Source organism: Anas platyrhynchos, chromosome 24 (genome assembly GCF_047663525.1).
Source record: "Anas platyrhynchos isolate ZD024472 breed Pekin duck chromosome 24, IASCAAS_PekinDuck_T2T, whole genome shotgun sequence".
NCBI lineage: Eukaryota > Metazoa > Chordata > Aves > Anseriformes > Anatidae > Anas > Anas platyrhynchos.
In genome coordinates, this window is record NC_092610.1 from 4606569 (window position 1) to 4620948 (window position 14380).

Below are 14380 nucleotides of genomic sequence, written 5' to 3' on the forward strand. Positions count from 1 at the left end.
CTTCAGCCACTGGTCGCTTTGGGATGTGGATTAGGCTCTGCAGAGCTGGCCTGAGTTGGCCTTTTTTCTGCAAGAGATGGTTTGGCTTGTTTTCCCAAGCTCTCCTTGCTGTTTACGCCTCTTCAGAACTTTGTTTATAAATGAGTTTGAAAATGTTTGAAGATTGTCCCTGAGGCTTCAGCACTGAAACAGGTGTTGAAAAACAAAAATATTGCAGAAAGCGATAATCGGAGTGGGTATCTCTGCAGTGACTGGAAACTGGAAATGCTAGTGGAGCAATACCAGCACATGCAGGTATGGTTTCACTGCTAAGGTCAATTTTAATCTTCAGTATAAAATAGATTTCATTTGTGTATTGAGAATTTGGATCCTTTATTAGCTTGGTTTTGTCTGAACTGTGGTTGTTCAAAGCAGCCCATGGTGCTGGCGTGTAGTGACTGTAGGACATGGTGATTAGGTTCAGGTTTGGATACCCCATGGCCCACTTTTGTATGATTTGGGATTCCTGAGGAGGGCAAAATTACTGGGTGCTGAGGAATAGAACAAGGCTGGGCACCAACACTTCTGCTGCCTGTGGTGTGCACTGGACATAGCAGCTGGCCCTGTGGAAGGGTCTAGCTCTCTCTGGGTGCTTAGAGAAGCATCTCCAAAACTGTGCTCTTAATGGTTTAAAAGAAAAAACAAACAAAAAAAAAACATTGTTACTTGGAGATACTGTTCATGCTTCTGCGTAGCTCAGATGTTCCAGTGGTGTCGATTGTCCCCAAGCCCAGGAGCACAGCAGGCTTTTGGGCATCTGTGTGGGACAGCAGCATGTTGCCTGATTTCTCAGCAGGTGAAATGAGAGGTAGAGGAGCTTTGTTCTGGTTACTGCTGTTACTCCAGGGAAACGACAACTAAAAGGGAGTTTCCAGGGCTTGGAGAAGTCAGCCGTGTGTGGGTTGTGGTGTGCCATTAGCTTTCTCCTGGCCTGTGGACAATGGTCCCACCTTGTGGTAACTGCAGGTACCGGCTGCTCATGGATATTGTGCCTTCCCTCCTAGGGAGACACAGACAGCAGAGCCAGGGCAGATTAGCAAAGAGGACTTTGGGATTTTTAGGCAGACCTTGAGAAGTGCAAACTGGGAACTAAGTAATCAGCTCCAAAACCAATTGTTTGTAGTTCGGCAGTGGCTTAACTCAGTGCTTCTGCAGAGCTTGAAGTAAGTGATGTACAAGGTGGTGGCAGGAGGGAGAAAGGGTAGGGGAAAAAGAAATTCCTTCCAAATCAAATGTTGCTTGGAAGTACAACCCAGTGGGAAGTAGCTCCTCCTGCACCACTGCTGGTGGGTCCAAGGGGCTGAGTCTCCAGAGACCCAAGAGGGGTCCTGTGCAGCTGAGAGCAGTGCAGCCAGCTGCAGATCGGGTCCTTTCATCTCATAAATCCTGCAGTCTGCTTTTGAGATGAGTTTTTATCCTCAGGTTGCACGCTGCTCTGTTGACGTGAAGCCTTGTTTCAGTCCACGCTGCCTATGGAGGCTGACGGGCTCTTCTTTTGTCTCCCACAGACGGATGGTGGCAATGGAGATTTAGACCCTGGCATCCTGCTCACTGCCCAAACCATCACTTCAGAAACCACCAGCAGCACCACCACCACGCAGATCACTAAGGTAACAGCCAGGGAACGCGATAAAACAGTGACGACAAAAATAAAACAATAAAGTAAAACAACAAGGGCAAGGTTGAGTAATAGGAAAAAAAAAAAAAAGTTTAAGCTCCAGTTCCTTTAAAAAAATAAAAGAGAGATTAATATCTAAAACAAAACCCAAGGATCCCAGAACTGCCTCTGATGCATTAAGACTGTAGGTTATGTATTAAGTGGAGTCAGGTCTGGACATGGCTGTAGCCATCCTGTGGGACAGCAGGAGAGAAATGTACTGAGTCAAAGCTCCTCACCGGCTCAGTTACAAGAGGAGATCATTGAATACCTGACAGCTTTTCTTTATGAGTGGTGGCAGTTTTCCTCCGTGATGCTGATACTGTGGTATGCCAGCAGTATTTGGTAATGCTATTTTTGGATACCATCTTTAGACAGGCAGCCCCAGTGCACTTGTATTCCTGTTCCCTTCTCGACTAACAGTAGTATTCCCTCTGTGCTAGACTGTAAAAGGTGGCATTTCAGAGACGCGGATTGAAAAGAGGATTGTCATCACAGGAGATGCAGATGTAGACCACGACCAGGTAGGAGCTTGGGCGCATTTCAAAAGAGCTTTTCAGAGTTGGCACAAACCAGACAGCCAGACGGCCTTTCTGAAAATAACTTTTAACAGAAAACAAGCTAGGGACATTTTTCTGGAGTAGAAATAAAGCTTCAAAACTGATTTCAATAATAAATTCCTTTTTGTCTGCACTCAGTTTCATAGCTGGACCAGCAAAGGTTAATTCTGCTCCGAAGCTGGTATTGGCACAATTTTTTAATACAAGAGTTGTTTTGGAAAAATGCGATTTAAAAATATCTGCAAGAATGTGAAATAAAGGTTTTCCTTGACATCTGGATTATCTGCATACATTTTCTACGAACTTTGAAGCAGGATTGCTGCAGTGTAGTGCCAGACGTCACGGCATAGCCCTCAGCACCACCCGTGTTTAGCACTGGGTAGGAGATGCCTGCATTAAATCTCGCAGGCTTTATATGAAAGCCTTTGTGATGAGTCAGCCTCGCTGGCCTCTAGCATGTGTTGGAAGTGATGATTTTGTCATCAGAGAATTATACTTTGAATTTAATTTTAGTTGCAAGTATCATGGGCCTGGAAAATATTTGTACGACAAGAACTAGTTAATTAATTCTGACAGAAGATGTCTGAGAACAGCCTCAATGTGCTAGTCACACTTGCTGGAAGAATAAACAGTTGGCTTAATTGCTCCCATCTATCTTCTAGGATGGGGCAGCTGAGAGATGTGATGTATTCTTAGAAAACCATCCTGCCTTTCACAAATAACCCAGTGCCACTGCAAGTTGTCCTCTCCGCAGGACCCAGCTCGTGCTGCGGTGGCACATTGCCCGCTGCGTGCCAGGACTCCCCAGCACAGCCCGATGGCACGCGTCCTCTGCTTGAAGTTCATGGCCAGGCTTTAATTCCCATAGTGTCGATGTGTGTGGATCCAAAATTACCCAGTGATTGCAGCAGTTTCCTCCTTGCCTTGTGTTCCCACTGGGACCAGGAGTCTTCAGGACCTGTTAATTCTCGGCTCAGCATTTATTCCTGCCGTGCCTTTACTCCTAGGAGGAATTAAGTATTTGCAGCCTGCTTAAGCAGAAAGCCACATTTCCTTCCAAACTGTGCAGCTGAAGTGGTTTTGCTTTTCTTTTTCTCTCCCTGGAGTTAGAAAGCATCTTGTGAGCTCGAGTACCCTTGCTGTCGTGCGGGCTCTGGCACCTCTCTGACGTGTGGTCTCTTGCAGGTGCTAGCGCAGGCCATAAAAGCGGCGAAGGAGCAGCACCCAGATATGTCGGTGACCAAAGTGGTCGTGCACCAGGAGACCGAGATTGCAGAGGAGTAGCAAGGCTGTGTAAGTAGGGGACAACGCACAAAGAAAGGGCAGGTGCTGTTTTCTCCTTGGGGCAGGTAGCTGGAGCTCAGTGCAAGTGCTGTTTGGCTCAATGTGGTCAAAATTTACCTAAAATTATTATTGTTCACTGACGGCTCCTGCTCAGACTGTTCCTACTAAATCATTTAAGGCTGATGTAGCAGTCACAAATGCAGACTAATCCTGCAGTGGAAGTCGGCCAAAAAAAAAAGGTCTAAAAGAAGCTACGTGCGTGATGAGGCTGCTGGATCTCACCGGCCACCTCCAATACCTGCACCCTGTCTGTCACAGAGACCCCTGCCCGTGTCAGCTCCGGGCAGTGGGGCCACCCCATCCTGCTGCTCCTGACGTGCTCTGAAGGTCACTTTGCAGCTTGGTGGTTTGGGGAAAGAGTCTGGGAACTCCAGCTCCATCTGTGTGCCGGTGGTGGTGGTGCCCTTGTGCAGACAAAGCTGCTGCTCGCAGGCTTGGGAAGTGGAACAGGAACAAGTTAGGCAAGAGGAAAGAGCAAGTCATTTAACAGGCACTATGGTTTCACCTTTTAACTCTCAACAAACTCTAACAAAAATGACAGGGGTTTTCTAAGGGCTCCTGGAGCTGCAGCTCTCAACATTGGCCCTTTGGGGAAAGGTGCTGAGCCTGGCCTCTGTGCCACTGGCAGTAGCCCATCTTTTGTTCCCAGCTCTCCGATGGCTTCAGGGAAGTGTGTTCAGCTCTTTCACAGAGAGTTGGTTGCTAGAAGCTGTAACTTACTGTGTTTCTCTTCCTAGGAAGCGTTCCTTCCAGACAACACCAGGAAAAAGAAACCCAGCAAAACTACAGAAAAACTACCTGGAGCACAAAGACCTCGGATTTACAAGACTTTACACTCAGAGACTGAACATTCATATCATTTATTAGGAGTTGCGCTTTGACATTTTACTTGTGATTTTCCAGAATCCACTGGATCCTCTTGGATATAGTTCTTTTTTATATATATATTGTGACAAACAGTATGCCATATTTCTAACTGTACTGAATATTTTTTACAGGTTTTCAATTTTGCATTCCCTCTCACGCATAGCCTCTTCAGATACAGGCCCAAACGTGAACTGCAGGGCTCAAAGGGTTGGTTTTGTGTTCCTTTTGTTTTTAAGTCTTATTCCCTCAGCCTTGTCAGGTATAATGGAGATAAGCCACACCAACACATAGCCCGAGCGCAGAATCTGTGCTCGTGTTCATAAAGCAATGGGTCCTTCTGCCAGAAGAGTCAGTTTAAAAGGTCGGACTTGAGTTTGTGCAGCATTTCCACTTGCCTCTTGATTTTTAGCTCTAGGGAGTTTGAGACTCCAGCCGGGATACGGGGGCACCCAGAGCTTCTACCTTCACTTTGAGTTTCCTTACCTTTGGGTTTCGGACCCCGATGTTTGAACGCAGTAGGGTTGTGTGGTGTAGCATATGCACACAAATTAATAGTTGGCTAGATTTAAGGAATACTGGAAGTTGCTTCGAGTATCTTATACTGTGAATTCTAGAGCTTTAAGGGGACTGTGATAGGCACCTCACCTTCCTCCTGTGCATCTCTGCCTGTTTGTGTTTTGTAGATGCCATTATATTAAAAAGCCCTTAGAAGTGTGTGTTTAAGGTGTTTGGACTCTGAATGCTATTAAGGTAGGCTTATGCAGCATTCACAGTAACTGAGTTTTTTCAGTGTCATAGTTTTTCACTTGTTGGTGTTAATTTTGTTGATTTTTAAATGTGTTTTTTTTGTGTGTAAGTCATGGGTTGGGTGTTTTTTTTTTCTCCCCCTTGCCAGTGCTTATTTAAAGCTAAACACATTACCCATGTATCAGGGCAAGGTGTTATATCCTACTACCATTTAATTTAAAATCCTTTAGACAATCCTTCCCTAGGCCTGCAAGCTGTATGTGGAGAGGCTGAACAAGCAACTGGGAGGTGTCAGGTGTTGCTGGTTGTGATAAAGCCAATCCAGCACATGTGGGAAGTGCTGACACCCCCTCTTGGTTTAAGGGTCTGTACTTCGTTTGGATTTGTGACCGCCTTGCTGGAATGAAATACCAGGGCTGGCATCTGCATCTTTGGGCTTAGCTTACAGACCACATACAAAACGTCTTTTTTTTTTTTAAAAAAAAAGGAAAAAAAAAAGTGCATAGTGCTTGTTTAGTTGACACTCCAGCCATCCGAACCACACAAATGCACATCATGGCCTCTTCCTGCAGTCACTGCTGGAGTGTCCTGCAGGGGCTGTCACCAGCCAGGTGGCGATGACCCCAAAACTCACCGCTTCTCCCCGCCTGCCCCTCGGGCTGGGTGCGCTTCCCTCCACTGCTCCGGGGCTGAGCGCTCGCTGCTGCTTCCTGAGCTTCGTGGGCATGCCCTGGTTTCTCCTTCCAGCACTTAAAAAGGAAAAGAAAAAAGGAAAAAATATGTAAAGTCTGCCCAGACACTTGTGAAGACTTTGAGGTTGTGATTATTTTATTTTTTTATGTAGTGTGGCACATTGGTAGCTGAGGGCGTGGAGTGCTTCGCTGCTGCTCCTCAGTCGAGGACGGGAAGAAAATGGCAATAAAAAAAGCTCTCTGCTATTTTAAATTTGAATAATTTCTTTCAGAAGTCACTGGATTTAGCTCAGGCTGCAAGGACTTGCTGTTTAGCCAAAAAAACAGCCTTCGAACTACACTGTGGCTGAGTGTAGCTTCTCAGGTTCAGGTGCAATTTTAATTAAGCTGTCAGTATTGACTGGAGCCCATGCTGAAAACACTGGAGCTGCTGGATTTTTGCTTTTCTTGAACCTTGCTGGTTGTGGGTGCCCCTGGGCCTGCAGCCTTCCCATCCTGGTGGCTGCGCGGGGGGCTCGGTGCCCTCCTGCACTGCTCTGCCTCTGCGTGCAGGCAGCTTCTCCTCGCTGCGAGCACCCCAAGCAGCAGGAATTAGGGAGCCCAGTGCTCCACTGCTGCAGTGGGGAGATCACGTCTTCCTCTTCATGCCTGCACAGCCCTCTGCTTCCTTTCCTGCACCACAGATCCTTTACTAGGTCAGTGTCTCTGCTCTGTCCTGGATGTAGTTGGGTAACACTTGCCTTAAACACCCTTCGCACTGCGCAGCTGTCTGGTGATGCCCATTTTCTAGGATTTTATTTTATTTTTTGCCACTCGCTTGCTCCTTCTCGCCCCGTAGCTGCTCACTGATGGGTAAATGGGCAGTGAAGGGCAGAGCAGCCATTAAGAGGATTTCTGAGCTCTCCCAGACAAAGCCAGGGGTGAATTAAGTTTGTCCGTAGCACTTAAAGGCACTTGGCAGGCACAGGCATTTAGGGGGACGTGGGGCACGGCTGATGCTTGGCCCTTGGTGTTCAGCTGGGGGTCCTGAGCCCTGACCAGAGCAAAGCACCCCACGTGGGAGCTTTCTAGGCTGCAAAACCCACTGCCACCAGCGGCAGCTCCTTACCCAAAGGGCTGCAGGAACGTGTGCTTACCATGGCTGCGCATGCCCCTTTTTTAAGTGGGCATAGAATAGAATAACCCTTTTTTTCTTTTTTTTTTTCGTTTATTTTGGGTGGCTGTTTCCACGTTACTCGCACTCACACTCCCCCCTTTTAAGTTCCTGCTTTCCTCGCCTGTTCCAAACCAGTTGGCCCCGGGGTCCTCCTCGGGGCGAGTGCGCTCGCTGGAGCAGCCTTTAGCCATGCTCGTTGGGCATCAGCCGACATTTCCCTGACATTTTCCCCGGATCTGACCCCATGGCAGGGGGGAACCTCTCCCACAGCCACCCCAGCCCAGCTGGATGGAGCAGTCACAGCCTGGGCAGAAGAGAAAAGCTCCCTGCAGCTGCTGCCCCCAGGCACCCCCTCTTCCTACACCGCGCTTTTAAGAACTTGGCTCCTGGCGCGCTGCGTTAGTCCCAGGGACAAAACAACCCGGTAAGGTCTATTTTTATGAACGTTCCCAGCTCTTCCCACTCTACAAATTCACCCGGAGACTGTCTTGATTGTATAATATACATTATATGGAAGCTATTTATATATGAATGAATGTTTTTATAGAAAGGAAGGCGAGGAGCTCGTGACCTGGTCGCATCCATTAAACTGGAAGGGCAGCGCCGGCTGCCGCACAGCAAGCTCTGAACAACAGTGGTGTTATCACAGGACCGACTGATTTCTGGTTTTAATAAACTGTGGTTTGCTGATTTCCTAATTGTACAATTACCTTAAGAGGTGGTAGTGCCCCGACCTTAGAGATTAAACTTGTAAAAAAAAAAAAAAAAAAAAAAAAGATTTAGTTGAGAAAATGAAGGAGCTTTGTAAAGTTTTTTTAAGGCAATTGTGAATTGTCTAGGCTAGCTGTTTACATTCTTCTTTATAAAAATAGGGACTTTTAAAATTGGCAAATCTTTATAGATTAATAGCGATGGGAGCTGTTATTTTGGACTTTCATAGTAAATCAAAGGGAAAGTGGCCGTAGCATTTAGGCAGACGTAAGTGTTCAGTATTGCTTCTTGTATTGCATTTTTCAATAAATTTTCAAACAAAACCGTCTCCCTGCCTCCGAAACCTTCTTCTCCCTCCTCCCCTTGTCCAGCAGTCTGTTCCCAGCCCAGAGCTGGGGCAATTTGCTTTTCCAGCCCCTTGCCCCCCAGGCTCAGGCCGGTGCCGTCCCTCTGCTGTGCGCCGCAGCCGCTAGAGCTCTCCTGTGCTCCGTGCCCACCGCGGCTGCTCCCAGCAGCTGGAGCAGCTCCCAGCCAGGCACGTGCTGGGGCACAATGGTTGTAACGGAGCCTGTTCTCACCAAGGATCACCGCTTTCACTAAAACATCACCGTTTAATATCAAACCCGCCAGTGGAGCTCGGGGTGAGCGCAGGTGACGGCTTCTGCTAAGCCACCGCTGCCAAACCCAGAGCAAATGTGATGGAACCAGAGCAGGGGTAGTGGCTAATAATGATTTTTTGGGGCCTGTCTCATTTTTCTGGCTGCAGCAGCTTTCTCTAGGAGCAAGAGATGTACTGACAAGAATGCTGACGGGGCACCTTGGCCGCTAGCCCAAAGAAGAGCCCAAAAGCCCATTGCTGCAGGCGGGATGGGGCTGGCACTGCGGGATCAAGCACCGAGCGCTCCCCGCAGGGCCTGGGGTTGCTTTTGCTGGCTCCTAACCAGGCACAAGGCTGCATCCCCGCGCCTCAGTTTCCCCACCAGGCAGGAAAGGTTTGCATAACCCTGTTGCCACGAGTGTCAGTGGCAACGTGGCCGTGAAGTCAAACCTCTCACCCAAATGTGCCACGCTGTGCTGACAGCGCGCGCTTGGCCGCGGGGCCAGGATGCTTTCAAGCCACTCCAAGTTTTACATCGCAGTGAGCTGGAGGCAGAATTAAAAAAGGAGTTGGGTAACAGCCACTGCTGGAGCTGGCTCCCCCACGATGTGTCAGGGTGCATCGGCTCAGGGAGCGCAGCGAGGCAGAGCCGAGACGCGCGTTGGTTCACCCAGAGCTCCAGCCGCAGGCTCCTCGCTTTGTCCAACCCCATTAGGGTCACGGTGTGTGGCAGCACGCCGAAATGCTCCTTAAATAACCCCATCCCAGGAGCGGGGGATGCAGAAGACTGCAGCAAATCCCCCAGCACGATGCAGCCAGGAGCCGGCGCGGTGCCGGGGGGCAGTCGGCACCCAGCCCACCCCCATCGCCCCTGTCCCCATGGGGCTGCCAGCCAGGAGATGCATTGGGCTCAGAATTTGGGGCAAAACTGGCAAAACCTGGAATTGCATCCAGCTGGGGAAGTTAAAACTTGGCCGGGAGACAGGGCTCTTGCCCCCTGCCTCAGTTTCCCTCCCGCCAAGGCAGGGAGCTCGCCCAAGCCCCGCGCTGTGTTGTTGCCTGGTTGCAAGCGGGGGGGGAAAAACAACAGGCAAACAAACACCATGGAAATCTGAAGAGATGCAAATAAAAAGGGAAAAACAAACCCGTCCCAACAACAGAGCCCCCCAGGGGCCCCACAGCAAGGAGAACGGCCCCGTCTCGGGTCTCCCATCCATTTGGAGGAGCCAAAAGCGCCGCTCCCCCACTCCCAGCCCCTGCCCCGGTCCCGCTGGGAGCAGAAAGTTCCCACTCGCACCCCAGCCTGGGATATTTTTAGGCCGTGCCTTCGGTTTCGGGGGCTGTGGCAGCCGCTGCTTTCCCGTGGGTCAGGGCACGGGGCCGGGGTCGGGGCCGCTCTCAGGGCCAGCGTGCCCGGGCCCTGCTCTGCTCCGCAGGGTCCCATTTAGGACCCATTTAGGTCCCATTTAGGACCCACAGCCCCTTCCCCTGCCCAGGACCAGGGCACTGGGGCAGGCTCACACCCTGATACCCACATCACTGCAAGAGGGATAGGACTGGAAGCCTGCCCTTCGTGCCCTGCTGGGTGCCCCACTGGGCTTCTGAAGGCTGAAAGTGGAGGAGCTGCAGCTGCAGGAGCTGGTGGGGCCGAGCCCTGAGCCTTGGCCTCCATAGCTGGGGAAACTGAGGCACAGGGGGGTAAGGCCTTGTGATGCCCTGGCCCCCTTCTCTCCATCACCCCCAATATTTGGGGGCACAGAGCATCCCCATGGCCCTGCAGAGCACCCAGGACCAAGCCAGCCCCAGGGAAGCCCCCAACAGCTCCAGGAGGCCTCTCTCCAGTGCACACCAGTACCGACCAGTTACTCCATATTGGGCTTCCCAAACACCGCAGCCCTGGCATCGCATTGCTCCATCACCAGCACCACCTCTCCTCCAAAACCCACAGAGCTGGGAAATTGGTCTGATTGTCCCACAGTGCCCAGAGCTCCTCGTGCCACTCCCCACCAGGGTATGGCCAAGTGACATTTGGGGACCCCAGCCTTGCAGCCTCGGTGTCCCCAATGTGTAGGTGCAGGATCCACAGGGCACCTCAGATGGTCATGGTGGTTGGGTCCGCCAGACCTTTCTCCTGTGGGACACTCTCGGGGGTAAAGGAAAGCAAAAAGGAGCTTTTCTAGGTCACAGAATTCTGGAAATTTTGTATTTGGGATCCAAATTTGGGGAAATTTGATTTGGGGAAAACAACCCCCAAGCCCCAGGATAAATAAATCAGTTTCCAACCCAAGCCTGGAGGTTTGGATTCGATAACACGTGGCTGGACGGGGACCTCCAGCACCATGGGGAGGGGGCGATGAGGAAGCAGAGCAGTTAACGAACCCCTCAGAGCTAATGATCCCGTGGGGGATAAAGGGTCCTCCAGGAGGGAGCCAGCACAGCACCACACACCTGTACTGGGTAAAACCACCACAACACCTACCAAGCTTTCCCAGACAGGCTGTCCTGGGCTGGGAATGGTTGCCCCAAACCCACGTTTCCAGCCCTTAAAGCCCAACGCGCAGCCTCCTGCGGGCCAGGCATCTCCACGGGCATCCCCTTTGGTGATGGAGGGGCTGCGACTGCCGGCCCCATGGGGGTCACCCCCTGCACTTTGGGTCTGGGGGCATCTGGCAACAGAGGGGGAAGTGGTAGGGAGTGGGTTCATGGGGGGAGGCTGAGCCACCCGGTGCCACCACCACGGGTCCCGGGCATGCAGCAGCGGCTTTGTCCTCCCCCTGGTTCTCCCACAGCACGAGCAGTGCTCCCTGCTGGGCTCCAAATCACAGCCCCAGAGATTTGGGCTCCAGCTCCAAAAAGGACCACGCCACTGCTCGGTGCACAAAGCGATGCCCCGAGCCCTGTGCGCAAAGCCCCACGGTTTATCTTCCCTGCGCAGTGCCTATACAAGGAGATTTATAGCCCAGCACTCTCCCTAAATAATGCACCAGCACTTGAATTCCCTGGCTGTACTACAAGTGCACCGCTGCTAGCAGAGAGCTTTCCTTCGCATAGGCTTTAAATCTCTTTAAAAAAAAAAAAAAAAAGATAGGAAGGACTCACCAGCCAGGCAGTCGTGGTTGTTGCTTCATTCGGAGAGGAGCAGGAGGGGGAATGGCTGCGGACGAGCCCCCGGGGCAGCAGCTGCAGGCGATGCTGCCCAGCAGCTGCATCCTCCTCACGGCACCTCCTGGGCACAAAACGCAGCCTTTTCCCCCAGCCTCTTTTCCAGGTTTTGTCCGTTTTTGTCCCAAATTACGGCTGGGCAAGAAGGAAGCGCCCAGCATCACCTTGTGCAGCACGGGAGGCTTTCGGGATGGGTTAACCTCGTGGCAAGGGGACAGGGAAGCGCTGCTGCAGCAAGAAAACACCAACGCTGGGTCCCAAAGTGGAGATGGAGGTGGGGGACGTGCAGGGGATGCTCCCCAGGGATACAGCACAGGGCTCCTCGCTGTGCCGCGTTAACCAAGAGGGCAGTTGTGCACCTGGAGCATCTCCTTTGCAGCTGGGAATTGCCCCTCCGTGGGGCAGCCCTGGTCGGGGATGGATGCCCAGGAGGGAAGGAAGCAGCAGCCGAGCCCAGCCCGCGGCACCCACCCAGGGCCGGATTTGTCCTCGAGTTTCTGGCTGCCGCTTTCCGACGCACGGCTCCTGGGCCCACCACTGAGTTTGGCTGCGGCTGCTTCCACGCGAAGGAAAAGTTATTTTCAGACCATTGCAGCCTCCTGGCACGGCCCCGCGCTGCCGCTGCAGGGCAGGCCCCCTCGGTGACTTCTTGTTTGTTTGCTTATTGCCTTGAACCCGTGCCTAAATCGTTTGGAGATTAAGTGGCAGCGTAAAAGCCGGGATCGCAGCCAGGGCAACCCCGGGGCAGTGCTGCAGGAACCCAAACCCCGAGCCCCTTTCTGCTTCCCCGCAGCCCTGGAGGAGCCCGTGTGGGACACCCTGGGGGGGTCCCCGTGCAGCGTGGGGCATCGCGCTGCAGGTGTATGTGGGGTTTAGGGGTGCTTTGCAGCAAAAGGGGGTAAGAGAGGGTGAAGTGTTCGAAAGACAAGGTGGAAACTCAAATTAAAAAGTAAAAGAAAAAAGAAAGCAATGAAACAAGCCATGCCAAATTTCCAAAGGGGGAAAAAGAAACATGGCATGGAAAACCCTGACTGGTCTAAAACCGGTCCTTTGCATCCTTTAGGCTTTAATCTGCTTTTTCCCAGCCCTGGTGCCAAGCGCTATCACTAATGAGGGGCGAGGTGCCAGCCGATGAAAGCTTGGACAAGCGACAGCTCCAGCCCTGCTGTCCCCTCATCCCGCTGCCCTGTCCCTGTCCCCAGCGCTGCACAAAGCTGGCACAGCCCCGCGTGGTGACAAAGGGGCTCCTGGGCTGTGACAAGAGCCAGCGGCCAGGATGGGGTTGCTCTGCCCCAGAGCTGCTGGGGACGATTGTGCTGGCAATGTGTGTTGGTTTTTTTTGCCAGAATGCGCAGTTGCCAAGCCCAAATGTTCTGCAGGGGTGGCTTGGTCTGGAGAAAGACGTTGTCCCTGCAGTCTCCGAGTCCAAAGCTCTGTGCTTGCTTCAGAAGGAGAAGCAGAGACGGGATCAAAAGAAAAAAAAAAAAACATTTCACACAGAGAAAACATATTTCAGCCATTGACACCCGGCTCCACACCACGGCTGGCTTTGTTCTCCGGATGGGAAAGGGCAGGGATCCAGCCCGAGCTGCGGTGCCACATTTCTGCGCCTCCCAAGTCGCTGGCGAGCGGCGCTCCCGTCCCGGCCGCGTCCTCAGCACCCTGGGGCGCCCGCTGCTGCCTCCAGCAAGGGGCTGGAGACCCGGGGCAGGACGGGCACTGCTGAGCACCGCTCGCCTCTGGACCCAGGGCAGGATCAGGCGTGGGTCACGGTGCTGGATGCTGCAAAAATCCTCCCCGGTTTGTCCCCACGTAAGGGAAAAGGGGAGCGCAGGGGGGGGCTTTGCAGCCCAGCGCCCACCCGGTGCCCCCCTGTGTCCCACCCCATGTCCCACCCCACGTCCTGTGCCTCTGCCAGAGCACTGCTGGGACCTCTGGGATCTCTGGTGCCTCCTCCTGCTGGGACCAGGCACCTCCTCATGTCCCCCCTGCCCAGGGCCGTGAGCTCTGCTGGGCAGCTGCAGCCAGGGGGACACAGGAGGGACGCCCCCCGCTCCTTTCCTGGGGTAATTCAGGGCATGGCAAAGGCACCGTGAAAGGGTTGGGAAAGAAATGCTGGAGCAAAAATTGCTCATTCGTGAGAAAAAGGAGCAGCAGATGCTTCTTCCCCTCTGTGAGCCTCCCCCCAGGCGTGGCTGTCCGACCTGAAATCCCGGCACGGGCACCCACATGTCACTGGCCCCAGGAGCCAAAACGGCACCAAATAACATGAGGGAATCCAGCAGCACCACTCAGCACCCTGGAGGATGCTGAGCCCAGGAGGAGGCAGCAGGACCCCAGAGGGGCACAAAACCCACGGACCTGGCACTGTTCTGCTCACCCACCCTGCTGGGGTGAGGATGAGGAGGTTAAAAAAAGGGCTGAGGCTTCCCACGAGTTGTGCTCTGAGCACAGCCGAGGTGTTGGGACACCGGTGCCCGCGACCCTTGGCTGTAGCAGTGCTCACATCCTGAAATGTGGCCCAAGCACACAAAAACCCCTCTGATTTTTGGAAGATGCCACCAGTACCGACACTTGGGCACTCCCTGGGGAAAAACAAGAGCTCCAGGCTTTGCAAAGGAGCACGGACACAGCTCTGTACCTCGCCGTGGGGCAAACCTTGGCAATTCCAGGGACAGCAGCGATTTGCATGGGCCAAATGGCCACAAGGAAGAGGTGACATTTCTCCAGGGTAAAAAAAACCTCTCCCCATCCACAAATATTCCCATGCACACCTGGGACTGAAGCAATGGGGACGTTGCGCTCCCGACCCCAAGCACCCCGAGGGCGAGATGAGGCGGCACCGCG

At 52.6% G+C, this 14380-nt stretch overlaps 1 protein-coding gene across 27 annotated transcripts in view; it reads left to right on the forward strand.

Moving 5' to 3' along the window:
* EPB41 (erythrocyte membrane protein band 4.1) overlaps positions 1-8101 on the forward strand; it is an 85728-nt gene extending 77627 nt beyond the window's left edge. For all 27 annotated transcript variants that reach the window (XM_072027430.1, XM_072027428.1, XM_027443971.3 and 24 more), the window contains 4 exons: positions 1548-1649; positions 2140-2220; positions 3442-3549; positions 4338-8101. In XM_072027430.1, coding sequence (XP_071883531.1) covers positions 1548-1649; positions 2140-2220; positions 3442-3540 — 282 coding nt within the window. In that variant the 3' untranslated portion in view covers positions 3541-3549; positions 4338-8101. The remainder of the gene's footprint in view (positions 1-1547; positions 1650-2139; positions 2221-3441; positions 3550-4337) is intronic.
* The last annotated feature ends 6279 nt before the right edge of the window (positions 8102-14380 follow it).